Genomic DNA, 22,034 nt, shown 5'->3' with positions numbered 1-22,034 from the left:
TTTCTTTATGTTATTTCCTTGTGTTACTAAATAGCCTTAATTTATCAGAAAACATCCGGTTTCATGTTGCTTCCCTTCTGCTTCACGAGCTGGGTTGTAACACTTAGCTTAATCTGTAAGAGTGCATCATAATTATACGATGTTCATTTCTTTGATATGTAAAGTCCTTATCTGCAGCGTAACTACAGTTATTTTACTTGACAGCTGTCATGTAAATGTAATGGAGTAGGAGTAGGAGTAGGAAATAGCATACAAAAGGAAACCCTCAAAATTGTACTACTTTACTACAGTGCTTGTGCAGATGTTACTTGCTGTTAGGGCACATTATTGGTTGTCTTGTGAGACAACCAATCACATTTTCCAATCACACACACACACACACATAGATTTAAAGAAGAGGATTTTTTTTTTCCCATAAGGTGAATTTATTAGTAAAGCTATCCTCACAGCAGCTGACTCAGTCACCATGTTTCCTACTTAAACAATATGGAGCAAAGTACATTTATGGCATTACTCAATGCAGACACAGTCAAACCAGAATGATCATTCAGTCTAGAGGACGTCTCATATATTTAAGTCGGTAATGTAAAAGCAACATTATGAACCTTTTTCTTCTTCATAATGTCACCCACACAGACTTTGGCTCATACAATCCCCATGTAGTATTGATGAAAGTATTGCCCATGTTTCTTGCCGCACAAAGTCATCATGTTAATGAGCATCATGATGTGCAAATTGAAGATCTTCTTCCCCTGGACAGGCACCACAGTATCTCAGTATTATGGAAATCACACTTGGGCCCAGCAGAAAGGCTGGAAGAATGGATATTCCAGAGCCTGACGTCCACCCTCCTAAAATATCCCTTAAGTCAAAGTTGGATGAGCCCGGTATTTTTAGAAAATCTCTATAGAGTCACAGTGCAACTTGAACCCTGAACATGTGTAAGCAGTAGGTCAGCCATCTTAACAGCACGAAAGGGCTTGAGACTGATTACACAGTACATTCAATCTGCTACACACGTAAGTTAAAACATTTCTCAACACTGGGCAAGGAAACCATTGGATTTAAACTGAGACGCACACACGCTCATGTTTACAGTGGCAACTGGGCATCATCCCATCAAATTCTGCATAAACCTCAAACTGTCTTGCAGCAATTGTAAAAAAAAAAAACCCAATTATACCACCTGTAGATGAAGTGCAAATAACATTCTTTGGATTATCTCTTACAGGCGACTATATGCTTTATTCTTAAAACTATGTGTAAGATAAAAGTAGAATCATCTTCCTACAGTAATTAGCAACTGCGCCAGCTAAAAACAGCTATTCCTAACTATCTTGTGTGTACTGTTTAGATCAGCATTTTGATATATTGAAGCAGTATTGTAAAATAGCTTATAATATTGACAGGGGAACTTTTCAAGCCATTTTTATGATGAAGCGTATGTGAATCTGTTCAGTTCAAAGAGTATTTATAGCTCTCTGCATTTGCTTCAACAGTCATAAAATTCAAATGAAGCTTTATAAAAACAAAATGCTAAAATCTAAGCCAAATAAAATCAACAATGAAAATATAAAAAAATGTGCTGGATAGTCTTGATAAAAAAATAAATAAATATCAGCATATGACAGGACAGAGCATAAAGAAGTTCTTCTTTCTGAGTTAGCTGAAATTTCTGAGAAGCATCCCATATTTGAAGTTTCTGGATGTCCATGTGTCTCCCTATTGCTTTTCATTTGTCTGATGTTATTACATCAGTGGTAAATGCTAGAAAAGTGTGATGTGCTGAAAAGAAGAAAGAAAAAAATCAATATATCTATCAAGCGTATGCTCCTTGATGTGGCCGAAGCCTTTTACGGGTGTGGGGGTGAAGGCGTGACGTCCCTTGGTGGATGCCAGTTGTCTCGTGCTTTAAGGATTTCTGTAGGGCAGCAGAAGCAGAGGCAGGGACGCCCCCTGCTGTGTGGGAGGTGTTAGTGGAAGAGGCATTGACCACCACCTCGATTTTCCCCTCCAGTTTGACCAGCCGCGTCAGAATGTCGTCCAGTAGCACAGCAATAGTCCTCTTCAGATCAGCTGTTTGTGCATGTGACAGGGGAGAAGAGAGAAGAGAGCAGGAGGAAAAAACAAACACAAGGAAGAAATATAATCAGTGCTCAGGCATACTTTATCAAAACTATGAAAAGATAACCATGAACGATATACTAATTTTTTCTTATTTTTGTTGGTATCCATAATTTGTTCTACGTTTGTTAGTACCCATTGATTTCTGGGATTCACCAATGTTTTTCAATTTTTTTTCTCTTCTCTTAGACAAGATAAAATGTTACAACTGGTTGAGACCACATTTACCAAGATAAGAGAAAAACATGCCATTTTCACAGGCCACAAATTGTTGCCCAGCGCAAGAAAAATACATTTTACATTTAACACATTTTATATGTAAAATTTAAAAAATGCATGAATATCATAAAACCAAATTTAGATGATATTTTAGAGTAATTATAATTACTGGAATTATTAAATGTAAAGGATAAATGAGTATACTATACTTGAACCATTGATCCCAATTACTGTAATTTCAGTTACTGTGTGTCTCTCTGCTGAACAGTGCTGGAATGTCACTAAATACATTTACTCAAATCTTGTACAGATCTGAGAAACTTTATCTTTATTCTATTTTAATCTCAAGCCACTTCACAGGTACTTATCGCACTTTTTACTCCTTTTATTTGCTGGCGAGTATAGAATATTGTTTTGCACACAAACCACATAAAAATATACTAGTGCAGCTAAAACAATTAGTTGATTAATTAGAAAATTAACTGGCAACTTTTTTTTATAATCATGCAAGTCAATAAACATGTCATAGTTCCAGCTTCTTATATATATGTATGAGGACTTGCTGCTCTTCCTTTTAATTACTCTGATTTATTAAAAGTGATTTAAACTTTTCTGCATGAGTGCTTTTACTATTAATATTTTATTACATTTCCCTGAAATCACATTTACTTCCCATTTATTTAACAGTGGGCCCGTGTCAGTTTTACTACTGCACAAGTTCTTCTTGCAACCTTACTTGGTGTCATCTCTTCATGTGCCAGAGTCTTTGCACATGGCGTTACACACCTGCCCTTATATAGTGTTTTGGCTGTGTTACCTACGCTAATACATTACTTTTGATCAAGTGGGATTCAGCATTGAGCTCACCTGGTTAAGAGCAGTTTGGATGGTCAAAAAAAGTTTTTGGATCGAGAGTTGACTTCTCTTATATTTTCTCTTACCAGAAAATTAAGATAAAATGTAAGAGAAATTGAAGAGAATGTTGCTGCATGAGGCCAAATGTTCATTAAAGGTGCATTCACACCAGAGCTGCTTGGTCCACTTTAACGGGACCAGAGTTTGTTTCCTCGGATAGTCCGCTTCGTTTGGCCAGGTGTGAAAGCTCAACCAAACTCTGGTCCGCCTGAAAACGTGGGTATCGGTTTGCTTGCAAGTCGGAAATGCAAACAGACTATCCAGTGAACCAAAGAGCGGAAGTGACATAGAGCACAGTGCATTTTGGGTAGACAACAATTAGGTAACAATTAGGTTTGAACACCAAAGTCAAAAAACAAACACCCCAAGACAGCATAAATTTGGTGTTGCTTCACTGTTTTTCTGGTGAACAAGCTGGCTGAAGGGGATGGATTTCCTTTTCAATCCTGGCCAATCGATGAGCCAGGTTTTCTTCTTCCTAATGCTTTTTTTTTATTACTGGTCAGTGCTCGTTTCGGGTAATACCGCTCCAAACGAGCAGCTGTTGGAACTGCGTGATGTTGTCCAGGTGGTTTGGTCCGCTTTAAATAGTGCAGTGTGAAAGTAAACCAAACCAAATAAAGGTGTGAAGTTTTTCGGCATTCCCTGCCCAATCAAACCGAGTGCCCCGGACTATCCTGGTGTGAAAGTGCCCTACAGAGTAAGCAAGTCATTTAATGTAGTAGTAACCATACACATTCTTGACTTACCATAACCAGCCATGGAGGTCCCCTGCGGCCCACCTGGTGAGTTCTGGTTCTCCTCTGTCAGCACCTTGACATATCGCCGGCTGAGCTCCAGGATCTGTTCACGAAGCTCGGCGCTGCTCTGATGGCGAGGTTGCTGCACAGTGTAGCGCAGCAGCATAAGTCCCCACGCCAGGCCGAATACCAGCAGCAGCACACTCAGCTTCTGGGACATGTTCCTCCGCAGGAGTGCACCCAGCATGGTACTGGGATGGCAAAGGGAGCTGCAGAGGCCTGGTCTGAGGCCGAAGGTCTTCTTTTGGATATACCAATAAATTGATAAATCTAGATATAATAAGAAGTTTCTTGCTGTCTGTTTCCACAGAGAGGTCAGAGGTCAAAGCAAAGCATTCCTAGAGTTGGTATGGATTCAGCGCCTTGCTCAAGTAAACTCCTGCAGGCTAAGTGCTTGCATTATACTCATACGGCCGAAGATGTCTCTCTAACTGCTAAAGGCATCCTGCCCCTTCTTAGAGGAGATGAGAAAGTATTGAGCAACAGTCGAGGCCAGGAAGTGGAACCAGAAGGAAGCTGACGCCCACACACACCAGCAGTCAGGGGTTTTTGGAAAGGTGTTTTGGTTGCAGGACGTCAACACTAAATCATGAATGCAGACTGGGCATTCAGGCAGGGGGTCCTCAATCATGGTTCACAATGCTAAAAAAAGTATACAAAGACAGAAAAGAGAAGAGAAGAACAGAGAGACATTTGTTAATACCAGCTTTTAGAGATTATTTTTGTATGATGCTTACATTTCTATGGTGTGATGCTGCAATATAATTAATTAGGAAGAGAAACTAATTCTACTGTAGCCCACAAGCCACTTAAAGGGTCATTTCTACAGCTCCTTCAGAGCCCTGTGGAGCATTGTCGGTTTTATTCATAATGACTGTGCGGATTTCTGGGTGGATAAATGCACTAAGATTTTCCACACACAAACATTGCTGCATGTGCTGGAAAAGGCACAAAATCCACCTCATCATTATTGGCAAGGAGCTGGTGGCTACATCAAAGTGGCTTCCTAGACTCTTTAGCTATTATTAAAGACAGATTTCTTTGCTGCTTTGGGTCAGGGTGCACAATAGCCCACTCACCAACAAACAGTTTTTGACCCTCTTATCCTAGAAACCTGATTAGCAGTTTAGATTTCATGGGACCCATTTCGCAGCCCCAGAAATGAGACACAGAAACACACAGAGGCATAGAGGGCATTCTTTCCCTAATCCCACCTCCACAATGGTCATTTGACCGACAAATAGCCTGTGAGCATACGGTGCACATGCAGGGTAAATTAGGAGATCATTTCTCCGTTTTTGCAACTTTTGTCACCGAGTTCATTCTCCGCTCTCTCTCTCTCGGGTGTGGGTGTGTCACTTCCTATTGAGGTCAGAGCGGGGACAGTGACAGAGGGAATAAATTATGAAAAGAAAGGTAACAGAATCCGTTTAGCGATGCTTCACAGTCTCTATCCACACACACACATACACACACATGTCCTTCCTACGACCTGGACTCTACTGAGTATCAGCAAGCCAAGAGCTAGAGAAGAAAAAGAAAGCAAAAGGTAAAGACTTGATGAAGATAACAGCTGAAACTGTACAGGATGCAAAATGCACTGACAAACATGCACCCGCCAATGCCAGAGATGACGAGAAAGCTTTGCCTCCCACTTTGGGTAACTTTTAGTTTTACTGCAAAAACAGCCCTACTTAAAATAAGCCAAATATTCCTAATATAATGAAATTGTCTTGAATTGAGAAAAAAAAAATCTGTCGATGGGGTAAACAAATTTGCTTGGCTAGACCTCTTAAAACTTAATTTATCTAAATCTTAATCTTAAAATTTCTAGACAGTGAAAAATCGGAATGTTCCGTAAAACTAGACAAAAATGCCAAAATTCAAGCAAGTTGTGCTCATTACAAGCAGTGAAAACTCAGCTGTTTAAGATAGACGCGCTTAAAACATGTATTTTGGTTTCTTGATTGTGCTGACTTTAAGAATTTATATTTTAATTCAAGATTAATATTAGGTAAAAAGCTTACAATAAGACTAGATCAATTAAACAACCCTTCATGCTCACATTCAAACTTATTAATTTAGAGTTTACCTAAGGTGCATATCTTTAGACTGTGGGAGAATGCTGGGGAAAACCCACGCTGACATGTGAAAATAGATTAACAAACTTAAATTTATGTCATTTCTTAAGATTCTTAAATTAAGATGTTCTGCAAAGGGTCTCACTCTTAAAATAAGGAAAACAATCTTATTCCTCTTCTGGGATATTACACAAATCAGTGCTGTAGCTTTTTACCTGTTAATTCGAGCACAATATTGGCTGGAAAATCTTAATAAGACAAAAATAGATATATTTTCTTAAAATTAGATTGATTTTCTATGCAAACATGCTTGACAAGATTATTTTTCCTTTTAGACAAAAAATCAAGACTCATTTCCCAGAAGGCTTTTGTTTTTTACTTCCTTGGAAAATGTTTTAGCATCACATCGGAACGTGAATCTATTCTTATCCTATTTCATAATAAAATAATTTAAGTCAAACTAACTTTATTTACAAGGTCAATTTGAACCATTAAACAAATTGCTGCGTATTTAAAAACAATGCCTCATACACAGGGACCTCAATACACGATCAAGTTTAATATTTCAGACTGTAGTTTTAACTTCCCGTGGAAGGCCCCATGTTGACAGACAACAATTTCAGCCCCAGGACATGTAACTTCCATATGTCAGGTAACATCCATTTTGCTTAATCATAGGGTTGACACTTGAACCCAAAGGGTTTTGGTATTCAGACAGCAATTTCTTTACTGTCCTGTCAGGCTATTCACCATGCCTGATCATTGTTCCATGGAAAGACACACTATTTAGACCACAGCTATAGACAATGATCGTCCTACTTCTTTAGAGGACTGTTTAGTTATAGTGTACATCGTGGGGTGTTTGACAATGATAAGGCACACAGTGTCAATCCAAATACCTAATCTAGAAGTTAAATATTCACCACATCAGCTGTCACATGAGTTAACAGCCGGCAGGCTTTGCAACGGGCTGCCCTGCAGAGTAAACTAAAGTGGCCCTAACGTCAGGGTGGAGGAGATTTAAGATATGACAGCATAGATATAATGTGCGTGATATGACACTGCTACTTGAACTTAACACACGCAGATTTCAAACCACAGACCGACAACTTGGCAGACATGACTTGCTAAATAATTATACAACGTGGAGTTAGGACATATTCATAAAATGTAAACAAACCGCACTCAGTCGACCAGAAATTACAAATGAAAGAAGCACTATTTTTGGATACTTTAGTTTGTAGACTTTTTTCCACCGGAAATAGATATTGAAATAACTGTTAGCAGCCGCTCACGCTCAGTTCCAACTCCATTGACTTGACCATTGATTTTATGTTGACGTTAGCTCGACACGATAGGTCGTAAAGCTAAAACTTCACCGTCAACAAAAAGGATAAATTTTATCGGCAAATTACATCAAAAACAAATAATTTACCCAAGTATGTTGTCCAAGAAGCTACCTCGAGACTGAAGCAGAAATGTACAGGCTCCAGAGGAGCAGAGGCGAGCTCCAGCTGCTACCTCTGGCTGACACTGAATGATGCTTGTTGTTTGGCAACCTCGGGGTGTCGTTGCTGTCGCTGGGGGAAATATCTCGAGCAGCCCGCTGTCTCCGTTAATAAGGCTAACTTCCGAGCTTCATGTTGAGGTGTTTGTTCACTCTGACAGTCATTTCGACCTCTTCCTCCACGGTCTCGAAAACAATGAGGTCCTGGCTCGCCAAAGTCGGTAGCTAGAATTCTAAGCATGCAACTGTGCGGACTGTCATGGTTCCCCTGAACGTCTGCTGTGTGCGTCATTGCTAAAGCATTATGGGAAATGTATTCATACGATACTGGGCTTTATACAGAGACTATTCCCGATTTCTCTGTGCTCATGTAAACACGATATCCCGAATATGATCATAACTGGGATAAGCGTCATAAGCTACTCAGATTCTTCATGTTCATGTAACATGGTTTATACACATTTTTACCAATAAATTCCCATAACTTTTCCATTGCAACTTTTCAAGACCATAAATTGTCTTAAACAACTATTGATACTTATTGTAATTTAAAAAAAAAATTTCATTACTATAAAAAATGTATTGTTATTTATTTCTTATTATTATTTATTTTCTTATTTCTTATTATTATTATATTAAAAATATTTTTAAAAGATTATAAGTATCTAAAAAGAAACGTTCAGAACACATTAGGACTGAATATTTAAATATGTCTAAGGGATTGTAAGTTATATACAGTATGAGAGGGAGCGGGTGGTGCAAAAAAGGGAGGCATGTCAAATAACTTTTCAAGTATGGTGGAACTGAAGTTTTTATTTTGGCTTTAGGGGATGGCCATACAACTTTAAATGTGCATTTTGTAGGCCTTTTGGGGTTTTTTTTTTAATTGTCGATAAAGGCATGCTTTATTAAAAAAAAAAAAAAAAGGGCATTTTTTTCCCTTCAAAAAATGTTGGCGATTTTCAAAGAAAAATTTTTTGTGATTTCTTTTTTTTTTCTTTTTTGAAAGAAGGAATGAAAGAAAAGTAAGAAGTAGCCTAATGACAGTATGGTAGAAATATTACAACACTTATTTTTTTCATTGTGTACCATACTCTGGACTGATTTTCAGTTGGATCTCTGAAACATTTCACTCAATGAACCTGATTCAAAATTCAAAGTTCTCCAATAATGAATGGTAAATAATGAATGTGCTCATTATTTGTTGCTAAATTTTACATTCATAAAACTTTTTTAAAGAAGAAATTGCCCTGATATACCACTTTCAAAAAATCTGATATAGATTCATATCTCAAAACAATGTCAAACATAAAATTATGTAATAAAAAGCTAACCAAAACTATTAATCAATGCAAATCTTGCAGCTTTATTATATGAATAATATGGTAAATCCCTCTGTGTGTTCATATTTGTGTTATTTTATTTTATTCCAGGCTATTTTACTTGTCTGTTTGGTTTTTACCTACTTATCTTATTTTAATTTGTACATTTTTTGTATTGACCATTGAATGAACCGTTTACAAAACTGGTAATTAAAAAAAGGAGAAAAAAGTAGTAATAATAAGTCACATTAAGCACAGGAAAACCATTAAGAAACAGACAGTCTAAATTAAAACAACTAAACCAGTTCATATAGTAAACAATACAGTCTCTGAACTAGAAAAGTGTTGTCAGGGCGTTAGCTAAGCTGCTAATTTTAATGTTAGCGTAATGTGAGTTTGTTTAGCCCACATGACACATTTCCTCTTCTTTTTCTCTCTCCCTCTTTGTGTGTGTGTGTGTGTGTGTGTGTGTGTGTGTGTGTGTGTGTGTGTGTGTGTCAGAAAAAGAGACCTTATAGAGAGAGCGCGAGCGTGTGAGTGTGCGTGCGTGTGTTAGAGTGCTGTGTGTGTTTGCAGTTCACTCTACGGCCGTTAGAGGGATGTCTACAAGCACTTCCATGGCAACTCAGTTGGTATACAGAACAAAAAAGCCCATCAGTTTTGGACTTTTGACAATGGAGACAGTATGTTTGGATAAATCAGCTTTACAAGCTGTGGATGATTACTGGGAGTACAGAAGGTTAGTCTTTGCTTTTATTTCCAGACTTTTGCTCATGTTTAGAGGTGTTTAATACACTTGTTAGCAAGCTAACGTTTGACAACTAACATAGCTAGTCAATGCTAACTACAGAGGGAGTGACGAAACATACAATACAATACAACAAATACAATGCAAATACTAAGATAACACAGTGTAGGTGAAGAATCATTACTTTTTCAAGTTGTGGTTTTGTGTTTAAAGGATTGTAGGTGAGGATGATGGAGGGACACTGTTCACTCCAGAGGAATATGAGGAGTACAAGACAAAGATGCTCCCTCAACGACTGAAAAACAGGCTTTATGTGAGCTTTGGGGTCCCAGGAGGCATCGACTGCAAACTCATTGGTCCTGAGACACAGTGCTTTTGTACACATAGGTAGTGCACAATGTAGTGATACATTGGTATTTTAGTGTGTTTTATTTTCTAAGCGTTGTAAACTAAGTGTCTTTGAATGCAATGAAAAGTGCTCTATAAATATTATGTACTATTATCATTAGATCAGACATCCTACTCCTCCACACTCACATAAGTAAAGTACACAAATATATGAACATATTATGGCATTTTGTCCAGGTACAAACAACATAAGACCGACTTTGATGTGGTTCCCTCTGAGCGACCCCTGGCCCTACCATGCCAGGTCAGAGGGTGTCATTGTCCCGCCTACCAGTATGTTCCCTGCATTGGGCCAAATCCTGTCCGCTGCAGGTGTAAACACTTACCTCAAGATCACAGTGAAGCTACTGGCCACTTGTGCAAAAAGTGTGAGTCTGCAATCTTTACATTTAAATATGTCTTTCACTGTAGCCCAAATAACAGACTGATTTCCCCACGATGCACCACAGGAAGTCATTCCCACCTGTGGCCATCAAAGTGTATAACTCCTACCTTAGAGTGTATGACGCTGAATCAATAGACTGGCACTTGGACTTAATTCACCCATCTTCAAATATAACTCCATAATTTATTATATTTTAATTATGAAATAGGTTTTTTGATGTGCAATAATTATACACTGTCTTAAGTGTAATGTTTGGTGCAATAATTCAACTACACCAATCCTCTGTGCAATTATTCAAATGTGCAATAGTCTTTCAACTCTTAAATGTAGGCTATATATATATATATATATATATATATATTCTGAGTAACCCTAAAATCTCACCCAGATTATGCTCAAGATAACATGTTTCATAATAACTGATTTTCAGGCACTTCCTGTTCTGGGTTCCAGACCTCCTTCACCTGTGGGTGCGGACAGCCCAGCTCTGTCCATCAGACCCTGGTGAGTAAAGTCATCAAACACATAGTGTGCAGAAACAATAAAAAGATTCACACTTCAGATTCTGTATTTCTAACCAGATTAGAGAGATTCATTTTAAGATTTTGCACAGTTTCGATCCCTCTAATGTTATGGTGTCAAGATTTAATTATGTCGATGAGAAATTTACATTTTATAAAACTGAATCTGAAAAACTGATACATTTGCTTTCATAGCTGTCCTCACTCTGTTAAGTTTTGGTCAGATCTGGAAATAGACCTTTTATGGAGTCACTTTATAAAACTCAGTCTCGAAGATGATATTGTTTATTTTGAAAGCTATGGTCACTCACTGAACTTTCAAAAGTTTTGACAAACCTCTTGACCCTGTTGGGTAAATTTTATATTTACATATCTAAATTTGCAAAGGCACCCCTCTCTTGCAAAGCTTTTTTTCAGTTAAGTTTCAACATGTAAGTAACAAGAAAAGCACATCAACCCTACATCATTTTAACTTGCTATTTGGTCATTTCTGTTCTACATGATTTTAAAGTGCTGTCTTTTTGTTTGCTTATTTTTCATTTTGTTTGATTGCTTGATTTGCTTTATTGTTTAATTTCAACCTGTCACTTCTCTTATTGACAATTTGCACTTTCCATGATGTCTGATTCTGTATTATTCGATCTTTTAAATAAAGCTGAAAGAAACAAAAATATCACACTAATGCTAGACATTTTGAACTTTGAACTTAATTTGAACTCACATCACTTTATATTTTGGTAGGTTGAGACAAAACTGGAAAGAGAGGCACGCGGCCGGCCCATAGGCAGGGATGTCCCTTATGCTGCCATGGGGGGGCTGACGGGGTTCAGCTCTTTGTTGGATGGTTACCTCGCTTTGGAAGCCAGCAGCTCAGGTGAGCGACAGATGTGTATCATATGATTTATTACACTGCATGGATAGCTGCAGCAGAGGGATCCATTTTAAACATGTGTGGTAAAGGAGAAACACTCTACTCCTTGAAGCGTGGGTCTGCAGCTGTAGTCACACAATTTTTTGCAATGTTGGAACATTGTGGAGGTGTGTGAGCATTAAGGTGAAGAAAGTTCCTTTAAGAGACATGAGAGGGCAGCAAAGAGCAGCACAGATTCTGTGTTGAATAAGAGGGTCTGCAGAGCAGAGATTTGTTCAGGTCAAAAGGCTACAGGGTGCTACATTGATATCTCACTCAGACAACATTTGTTGAAGAGCTGTGGGCGATGCAGCAATCCACACATTTCATACTGTTGCGAGATTAATTGAGATTTACTTCTTTTAAGTATATGTGATGATTGCACAGAGCTCATTAACTGACATGCATGAAGTTTACATGCACATGTAAGGAAAACAAATAGTTATAATGTAACAGTAATGAATGGATATTTAGCATGCCAAGTTAATTTGCAAATCATGTAAAGCTGTACTTTTGCAGCTTTTGAGAAGTCATTCTCACCTCTTCTGAAAACCATGAAAATGTAATTAATGACTGAATATGCAACATTAATTACACTCTTTTTACCCATTTATGCATCGTTAATAATGTATGATTTAATATGCTTTTGAATGATTACACCACGATTTAGCATTTGCTTTGCACAGAAAGTTCGATATCTCACATTCAAATGTCACACATATTGCATATGTATCCACATTAACTGTTATCTCTCAGTATATAGTTATATGCTTAAGTAAGGAATTTAGGAGTTTATGTATGATAAATAAATCTTTTGTTCATCAGTGACTGCAGTTAAATGCATTCTTTAACCATTTGAAATCTGGATCGACATCATTCAGACCCTTTTCGCAGGCATATAAACCTTTGAAACCTGGGAAGAAAGTGTCCCACCAATTGCAAGAATTTAGGAAAAGCTGCCAAGAAGATAATCTGAGTGAGAGAGGGAGATTTTTTAAAAAGGGGAAATGTCCAGGACACTAATTATAGTAATATATTTAAAGTTAATTACATTTACATTTTTAACACATTTTTTCTTTTTCTTTTGCTTTCTTTCTTTTTTTTCTAATTTTCAGATAATCCTCTTGTGATTTTTTACTAATTTGGGGTAATTCCTGTTAAGTTACTCATTGCCTTCTTTATATATTTGACAGACATTAATCCAATTTGCTCTGGTTTAAAGGGGATAAAATATAAACATTTTCTTTTAATAACATCTGTGCTTCAGATCCTGGTAGTTAATGCAAAAAAAACATATTTTGAATAAGTTTCTTATCTGTAAAGTGCACAGCATCAACTGCTGGTACCCATCACATGATTTCCATGATCTCTGTGTATTACTTAGATCATGTCAGAGAAGATGGCTGCCAGCAGAGACGCAGAGACACATCAAGGATCAAAGAAACTAAAGCATCCAGCTCCATTCGCCGTAAGAGAGGAACTAACAAACTGTGAAATACAACATCTGTCAAACCATCCATTAAACACTGGACAAGATTTCAAATAAATCCTATACATCTTCCGCTCTGAAAAATGTAGTCTTGCTCTAAGCGTAAGAACATTTGATTGTTTCTTTCCTTTTTCAGAAGTCTGTCTTTATCGGTGTCGTGACACAGGGGTGTAGCCAGCTGTCAGCAACAGTAGTGATTAAATGCCAACTCCCAACTAAACAATTAGCTGACAATATATTGATCAAATCAGAGCGTGGGGAGCAAGCGTACCATGATCCAGATTTCCAAGTTTGACACAGCTGATTGTTAATCTTTAAAGGTGGATTCTTCTTACTTGCAAGTAAAGCATGACAAGGAGATCTAATCTGTGGTATTTTCTGTGTTATGGCTACAATGTGAGCTGCAGAATACCATATAAACTCAAATATGTATCCGTGAGATTTTTTTTAAAAGATACGAGATTAAGATTATAAAATCCAAACAATTTTAGAATGAGTTGTTTTAAACTTTCTGATTTCCAGGGCAATTATGATGAATCACAAGGTTATACTCAGTTCAACATGGGAATACATAGCCATTTCTACTAATTCACAGTCATAATTGATATCGAAACTGACCCAGATTTGATTGCATTTTTCTAGCAACGCCTCATTTGTCTCTCAATACACGTTCCATAAACAGGTCAGTTTACACATCTGAGGTTTGTACAATTGATGTTCTGCTATTGAAAGAAATCCACCCACTCACCATGTCACAAAAAATAATACCAGAATCACAGAGCTCATGTTCAGCGATGAGCGCCGTTTTTTTAATTTGCAGATAGATGTACTGTCTCCGATTGATTAATCCCATTCCTCACGGCAGATCAGCAACGATGAGAGCTGATTTAATCCACGCAGTGAATGGAGATTAAAGCAGGTCATGTTTTTTTCACTTTCTACTTTCTTTAACTGAAAAATAAAATTAACAGGGATCTATATTAGGATTCACACCCACTCAAATGTTTCTACTCTGGCAAGTCAAACTGGATCAGCATCTACCCTGGTGCTGGCCATTCACCTGTGACGTCAATGTGAGTATTACCTGAGGGAACTTGGTGTGTGTGTGTGTGTGTGTTTGTGATTTGAACAGGTGTTTTCAAGGGAAAGGAAGTGGGGTTATGTCTGAAGGACAGCATGGATGCACCTGGGTCTCTGCATGCAGCCAGGTGCTGAAGAGGAAGCAAGTGGAAGGGATCCCATCTGAAAGCTGACACTTCAGATTCAGTGTGTATCTACGATGACCATGGCGTCACGTTGTCACAGGATAAAGTATGTACACGCACAGTCACAGATGCGAACGCGCTTTAAACCAATCATACTTCCCCTTCGCTACCCAGAACAGCTTTGTTGACTGCTAGAATCAAGCATCTTTTAATAAAGGCACACTTGACCTGTTTCTACTGCTTATTCCTAGACATTTTTTCTGACAGGGAAGAACCCAAATAATTTAAGACGTAGTGGGTTGACCAATTATAATACAAGATAATTGCCTCTCTATAGCAACCCTGTTCAGGAGGCTAATTGACTGCGGCCATTGGTTGAAGGGAATGACTACTATGCTTCCCTTATCCCCATGGAAACCATGCCCAGCTTGACTGACAGATCAAACAGTACAAATCAGGATGCTAGCACAGAAGATTAAATTGGCAATTACTGCACAAGGAAACACTTAATTACCCAAGTGACAGTTACGCTGGGCGCACACTGAGACGAAGAACACAATCCCCTAATTTCCCCACAGAGATGGAGAGAGAGGTAACAAAATCTCAGAGAGACACAGAGAGACACAACAGACTGACAGGTGCTGAAAAATCACTTCATACAAGATACTACTCACAGGGAAAATGCAGCTAGACAGAGAACTTCCAAAACTGCAAAAAAGATGGACAATAACATCTGGTAGCTACTTTACTAACACGGTAAAACCCATGTGGATGTGAAGACCAGAAAACATGGTCTGAGTCCATGAAATCTGACAGGCATCTAAACCTTCGTAGTGATAATTATCAACTAAATTGAGTTCTACAGAGCATTTTAGCATCTTCTAGCTAATTGATTTGGTTTTCCAGCCTGTGACTTTACTGTTTTAGTTCACCATCACCATTTCTGACAGAGCAAGAATCAGTTTTTAGGGGAAAAAAAACAACAAAAAAACACTGTGCACCATGTGCATCACCAAACAACAGGCAGTAGAGGTTAGCGGTTAGCTAGATAACGCTAACCGCTAGCAGACTCCCTAAACTTAGTATTTTACCTGAGGGTGGTGCATTATGTCCTGCGTCACACACATTATTGTTATGTGCCTGATGCATGTTGTAATTGGCTTGCATTGGGGCATCTTATCAATTTCTAAATAAGATAACAAAATTAGAAGCTGAAAGTTTTTTATTAACCCAATCTTGGCCTTAACCCTGAGAATAAACCTTACAATTCAGGGTTAACCCTTTTTTTTTTACTTGCCCAGTTGGACAGGTGGGTTAGCAATCTACTTTCCCAAAGTCAGTTTTTATGTGCCCTTATACAAATTGTTTTATTTATTAGTGGTTATCAAATAGTTCAGGTAATTGTTTTGAAAAATCACCATGTTTTATCCGACTTGCTCTCAAACTTGCAGCACATTGCACAGTACATAGTAAGAATTTTGCTGAAAAAAACATGTTTAATTCTTTTCTATCACTTCCACAATAAACAATTGCTATAAAAAAAAAATAGTTGCTAAACTTATTAGCTCAAAATGTCATTTAACTTGTTAAGGGCAATCAGGCTATTCTTGTTGTTGAGCCCTGAGCGAACTAAACGTCACATAATACTTGAGGGTGTATTATTATAGTCTAATTTATAACAGAATGAGATGCACTGGAGGACATGCAGATAAAACACATGCATGGTTTATGCCATGGTAACACAATATTGTTTTCTAACGAGAATATTTTAATTTAGTAAATATTTCTGACATTTATCATAACATGACAGTATATGGACATCCATTAAGGTCTACCATCCCAACAGCTTTCTGTGGTGGGCAAACTTTGTATCAGCTTTTCATTAAAAATGGACCCTGTTCTAAACATCATCAATTCAGATTTTCAATGTGTGAGAATATTTCTTTCTTACCCTCTTCTGATTATCAGAAGAATCAGCCCGTTTTCTATTTAGGACAGATTTTACTCCAACCAAATACAGCTTGTTATACTTCTAAAAGGAACAAAAAACCCATCACAATCTCCCAAAAGCAAAGCAAAATCCTACGTATTACTTTGACACATTGGATGTGTGTGTGTGTTGCCTCTCTTTTGTGGTAGAAACAGTGGGAATTTGACAGTACAGCGACTTCATACAGACTCTGCTTCGATCCCCTGTCGACAGACTCCGGGAGGGGGATGGAGAGCGAGTCTTGAGAAATGGATTTTGCTTTTCCACAAAGCACAGAGATAACAAACACAAAGAGATGTTGTATGGCAGGGTTAAATCAATAGTAATGTTTGACTAACAGAAATGTGTTTAAACACATGCAGCCACACTCACACATAGACACACATTAACGCAGTGCATATGTTATGCCCACAAACATACACATGGCATACTATATGTCTGACAGAGAGGAATTAGTGCAACTGATTCTTGTTTGTAGACAGCAGTGTTATATCTGCCCCACTTAGCAATAACATACTTGTAAAGGATTTAAGTGGTTTTACTTTATAGAGACCAAGTCAATAATACAGGGTCATGTAGGGTTACAATGTTACAGTTAAAGTTATATTTTGTTTTTCAGAAGAGGGTGAAATAATCCATATACCAGTTCCTGTTTAGTTAAAGTTATATAAAATGCAGGATTTTCGTTATGCCAGTCTGCAGTAGCAACATTCATGGATGTTTTTCCCATGGTGCTGCTACAGGTTGCAGGTGTAGCACCGTGACAGCTCTTGGAGAATGGCCGTTTAGGAAGCGCTGCTCGCTGCTGCCTCAGTATGAGAGTGCAGTGTGCTCCTTGCGATTATTTCCTTGTATGTAACTGCTTGTGCTCATAGAAATTCAGCATTATGCACCTGAATAATAACATTAAATCTCGAAATGTTTTTAATTTGCCGAATAAGTATTTGGACACACTCAATGGCTGACTGACAGCCATTTAGAAACATTTTGTTATTTCATGAATGTTATTTCAACTGCTTTTTAATGCATTAGCTGTACTGCTTGAATCATACATCTACCCTCCATTATCAGGCTCCTTGTCGCCCGTGCTAACATGATTTTCACATTAACTCCTCAGACCCAAGGTATGCTAAATAGCTGGAAAAGGGCTGTCAAAAGCATATTCAGCAGACATATTAAAAGGTTAAACCACAACAGTGATGTGATTTGGGCATCGTGACGTCCTTCATTTGTCATGTGTTTAAAAACACTAATTTCCCCATAAATATTAAAGCATGTGAAAGGATTAACGTTTTTCATAGGTGTTTTCATAACGGACTTTTTTTTTACTTTGCCTTGCATATTGTAGATAAAGGTCTGCTATTTAAATCAGAATGGCCATATTAAGACATCACATCCACCATCACCTCTAAGAATCATCAGCAATTTAACATTTCTTTCTTGTGGTTTATAGTTATCAGTTATTGTTCCCTGGAGGAGATTGTGTTTTTAAAATGTTTTCTGCTCATTACATCATTCATTCAAAAACAAATGCAAAAAAGAAGGCACACTATTGCAAGAACAAACATAAAAATAAAAATAAATTTAATTTGAATACACAACATTTGTAATAATACTGAAACACAACACTTCATGAGCTTGATTAGCATCTGAATTCATTTGTATTAATAGTTAATGTCTGACGTTCAAAACGTAGACACTCTGACATAACCGTGACACCTCCACACTATTGTGGTCTCACATAGGTGACAACAGTTATTAAACTAAAGTTTACTGCCCTTTGATGTTGTTCCAACTTTCATAAGGTTTCCTAATATCGAGACTCAGGAGTCTGACCTGCACACCTGAGCCAAAGCAAGCTGCCGCGGCAGGTGGCTTAACCTTTTGTTCACCTGTCAGTCACAAGACCTTATATGATGTTGCTCTTGACGTGATGTTAGTGCTGCGTCCACCCCAGGAGCAGATGTGACAGAGTAACATTTATACACACACGGATCACAGAAAATAGCGAGGAACATTGAGAGAGGAGGTAAAGACAGGTACACACTGAGACTAGATAGGGTGGCTCTTGTGGCAGTGGGGGCTTAATTAGAGTGATAGAAGAACAAATGAGAAAATGACAGAGGACATAATTTCTTGCTATTTCCGCAGTTGTCAGTGTTGCACTCACTCTGAACTGAGAGCAGAAAAAAGCTTGTGTTCTTTAAGATGTTCTATGGTTGAGTAATTGCTTGTGAAGGCTGTCAATTAATGTCACAGCCAAAACAAAAAAAGAACAATTTGGGGGCCTGTTCTTTTGAAGTGTTGATGGCAAACGACTCAGAGAAGGGGGTAGCAGAAATTATACTTCTTGGGTGGCAGTCCAGTTCTGTAAAAACAAGCCAATTATTGCTGCAATTTATGCAAATAACACCGAAAAAATGACTTCACGAATACAAGTTGGTAACTCATTATTTCAGTTGATTTAGTCGATGACAAGCATCTCTTATACTTCCAATACAAGCCTACTATAGGGACCCCTTTACTCTAATCACCTTCAGTTTGAAGCTGCAGCCCACGTAGCCAAACAGGGGGCTGCCGATGCTCTATCTTAGTAATAGTAGTGCTGGCTTACCAGAAGTAACACATTGTCACCATAACACAATAGCACAGTCAAAAGCAGCAATTTAGATGTCAGACGTCTGTGTAAAAGTGGTGTAATAGCCAAGAACGCACCAAAGCTGTACGAGATTTCACATCTTTTCACTTGTCTTCCCAGTTCGTTTGTGTGCGACTGCCTGATAGAGACCATGCAGGCAGCCTGCTTGTCACCATTTCTTTTTACAGTTGTACACACTGTAAATTTGAAAAGTGTGATTCACAGCAGCAGAAAATTACAGGCCTTTTCATCTTAACAAATCATGGAAGAGAACTTATTGTCCAAACCAGGAGGCTGATGGGAGGAGGGGAAAACAAATTTGCATTTAAACAGCTTGCTCGCGAAAGGACTCCGCAGAAATAATTTCTGATATACCGAGCTCCGACTAATTCTCTTACACAGCATTAAAGATGCTACATTTAGGGCAGCAACATATCATTGTGACACTAAATTTAATTTGTCTAGTTAGCGTTAACAACAGGGGCTGTGTTGGACATGAGTGGTGGAGATCTTTTTATTAGTGCTGATGTTGATCAAAATGGATGACCATATTTCTATTGAACCCCATTCACCCTGTCACATCTGCCATCCGTCTCCCTTCAAGCTGGAAGAACGGCGCCCTCTTCTTCTTTTGTGTTGCACATAAATCCAGCAAATGTCTCCCAAAACCTGACCTGGTTGTCAGAGCGGTTTTAATTATAGAACATGCTGTAAATATTTAATGAACAGAATACTGGCTGAGACTGATACCAGCTCAAGCATGGACTAATCCACTATATGAGCGTTGATCGCTTAACTGAGAATAAAGCTGCAAACCAGCAAAGATGACGTCTTAGGTAAAGCATCTTCAAAATGCATGGTCGGGAGTTGATTTTATTGATTGCCTTTTATTACACCATAGTCTCGGTAAATACTTGATTCTGACTGGCTGCAGGATGTCCATTAATTCCTGAGAATTTACCAAGAAGTTCCAGTCAAACTGTCCATCCACTGTTCTAAATTTATAGACTGGCTCCATAGTACCAGCCAAGCAACAACCCAGGGCTGAAAGATGAAGCTAATGCAACAAGTTCCAAAAACTGCTGTTCATCAAATGGCCACATGAGGCTGGCTCCAAAGAGAGTCAATCCCCATGTTAAAATGTTCAACTTTACAGAAGAAATAAACATGTTTGCTGCCTGGTGCAAAAGATGGTTTTGGTCTCTACAGCTTATTTCAGCATTCATGAAAATTGTACTGGGGGTGAATTTTTCACCATTTTACATTTTATTTACGCCCAAAGTTACACATACTGAAGGTCGGTGCTGCTTGAGTGACAGGCTGTCAGGTGTCACTACAGGCTGTGATTCAGACTGACCCCTCGCCTCTCCACAGCTCTAATTTTTTATCCAAATATGGTTACTTCTGGCTCCAAAAAGCCAAGATGTCACAGCAGAAATGCCGAACTTGAGGCTTCAAAATGGGAGCTGACAAACCAATGGGTGACGTCACTGTAACTACGTCCATTATTTATACAGCTTATGGTACCACCCTGCATCTAAAATCAGTAACAATAGCGACAGGAACACAGTCAAAGCCTGCGTTTGCAATTTATTGTAATACAATAACAACACGCTAACATCTAATTGTTAAACCTATTGTCAAATTATATTACTGTTTGTCAACTGTATGCAATGTTATTGATTTTGAATCTTGATAGCGTAACATTGGCTTTCGTGTTTATACCGTAGCTGAGCCAAAGGGTTCTATCGGCTGAACAGACTAGAAATATCCAATATCATTGCCAAGTGGTACTGTTTCCAAAGGCAAAATCCATCCTGTCGTTTAGTGCTCATCCCCTGCACTCAGAGTTTCAGTCATTGCCTTCTGGTTCCTGGCTCAGATTTCCCTCTGTGAGAAGCAACAGATACAGGCACTCTTTTGTCCCTAATGCCATTTCTCTTCTTAACTCAGGTCAGAAGGGGAGATAGTTGTTTTGGATATGTTGTAGGTAGAAATGATGTGGATGACGTTGACGTTTGTTGTTGTGGTTTTATGTTGACTCAGCACTTGATTCTGTATGTAATGTAGCTACTAGGATTGTCAGTCAGGGATCACTGTTGTTTCTCCAAGGCTGTTATCTTCCGTGCCTGTTACCTCGTCTTTGTATTTTGTCTTTCGTATTTTTTTCTATGTCCTTTTAATGCCTTGCTGCAAAATCAATTGCCCCCTGGGGAAAAATGAAGTTAAAGTTGAAGGTTAGTCCTCTTTATTGGAGTTTGCAATGTTTCCATTGCAGAAGAACCTTATTGGATGGTAAAATGGATTGTAGATACTGTGACTGATGTTAAATTACATGTTACATTGTTTTGCTCAATCTGCAAAAGGAGCACTGACATGAAGAGTTGGGACTCTGTGGTCATGATTTGTTTAATTTTCCTAAAGTTTAACCTCCTAAGCTTCTGTTTCTGACTGACTTGCTGTCTAAATACTGCCGACTCCTGGTGCCAAGGATGCGTGCTGTTCAAACAGCTAAATTGCATCCCTAAGGAAACAGATTTGTCTCTATGTGTGTTTCTTAATCCACCGTGTGACAAGTATATTTGGTTTTGGGTCCATCCTCTGTGCTCTTACTATTTTGTTCCACCTAAGGTTCAGATCAATTTAACTTTGGTGGGACCCTGTTGGTGTAATGCTGCAATATTTTGCTGGAAGCATTAGGAGAAGAGTGTGACCATGAATGAATACACATGGTCTTCAATAGCATTTAAGGCTCATTTATACATAGATACA

General features: G+C 38.2%; 2 protein-coding genes across 5 annotated transcripts; one reads left to right on the top strand and one right to left on the bottom strand.

Annotated features, from left to right (window-relative positions):
• Window positions 1-401: 401 nt before the first annotated feature.
• On the bottom strand, window positions 402-7,935 carry ccdc126 (coiled-coil domain containing 126). Of its 2 annotated transcripts, none has more exons than XM_042507163.2 (3): window positions 7,575-7,935; window positions 4,008-4,700; window positions 402-2,076 (listed from the first exon to the last, which is right to left on the bottom strand). In XM_042507163.2, exons 2-3 carry the CDS (start codon window positions 4,243-4,245, stop codon window positions 1,820-1,822), a joined length of 495 nt encoding a protein of 164 aa, XP_042363097.2. In that variant the 5' UTR covers window positions 4,246-4,700; window positions 7,575-7,935; the 3' UTR covers window positions 402-1,819. The 2 variants fall into 2 exon arrangements, with proteins under 2 accessions (XP_042363097.2, XP_087946687.1); XM_088090561.1 differs by having other exon boundaries at window positions 7,600-7,935.
• A 1,528-nt stretch (window positions 7,936-9,463) lies between these two features.
• On the top strand, window positions 9,464-15,768 carry fam221a (family with sequence similarity 221 member A). 3 transcript variants are annotated; one of them, XM_042507217.2, is made up of 7 exons: window positions 9,480-9,707; window positions 9,930-10,103; window positions 10,302-10,492; window positions 10,940-11,013; window positions 11,772-11,904; window positions 13,325-13,408; window positions 14,562-15,762. In XM_042507217.2, the coding sequence occupies exons 1-7, from the start codon at window positions 9,568-9,570 to the stop codon at window positions 14,642-14,644; spliced, it is 879 nt and encodes a 292-aa protein (XP_042363151.2). In that variant the 5' UTR covers window positions 9,480-9,567; the 3' UTR covers window positions 14,645-15,762. The 3 variants fall into 3 exon arrangements, with proteins under 3 accessions (XP_087946376.1, XP_042363151.2, XP_087946375.1); XM_088090250.1 differs by lacking the exon at window positions 9,930-10,103 and having other exon boundaries at window positions 9,464-9,707; window positions 14,562-15,768; XM_088090249.1 differs by lacking the exon at window positions 13,325-13,408 and having other exon boundaries at window positions 14,562-15,763.
• Window positions 15,769-22,034: the final 6,266 nt, after the last annotated feature.

This window comes from Plectropomus leopardus, chromosome 17 (genome assembly GCF_026936395.1).
Source record: "Plectropomus leopardus strain MGB_pleo_1.0 chromosome 17, ASM2693639v1, whole genome shotgun sequence".
Classification (NCBI taxonomy): domain Eukaryota; kingdom Metazoa; phylum Chordata; class Actinopteri; order Perciformes; family Serranidae; genus Plectropomus; species Plectropomus leopardus.
The sequence above is the reverse complement of the archived record's forward strand: the minus strand, read 5'-3'. Positions and strand labels throughout refer to the sequence as shown.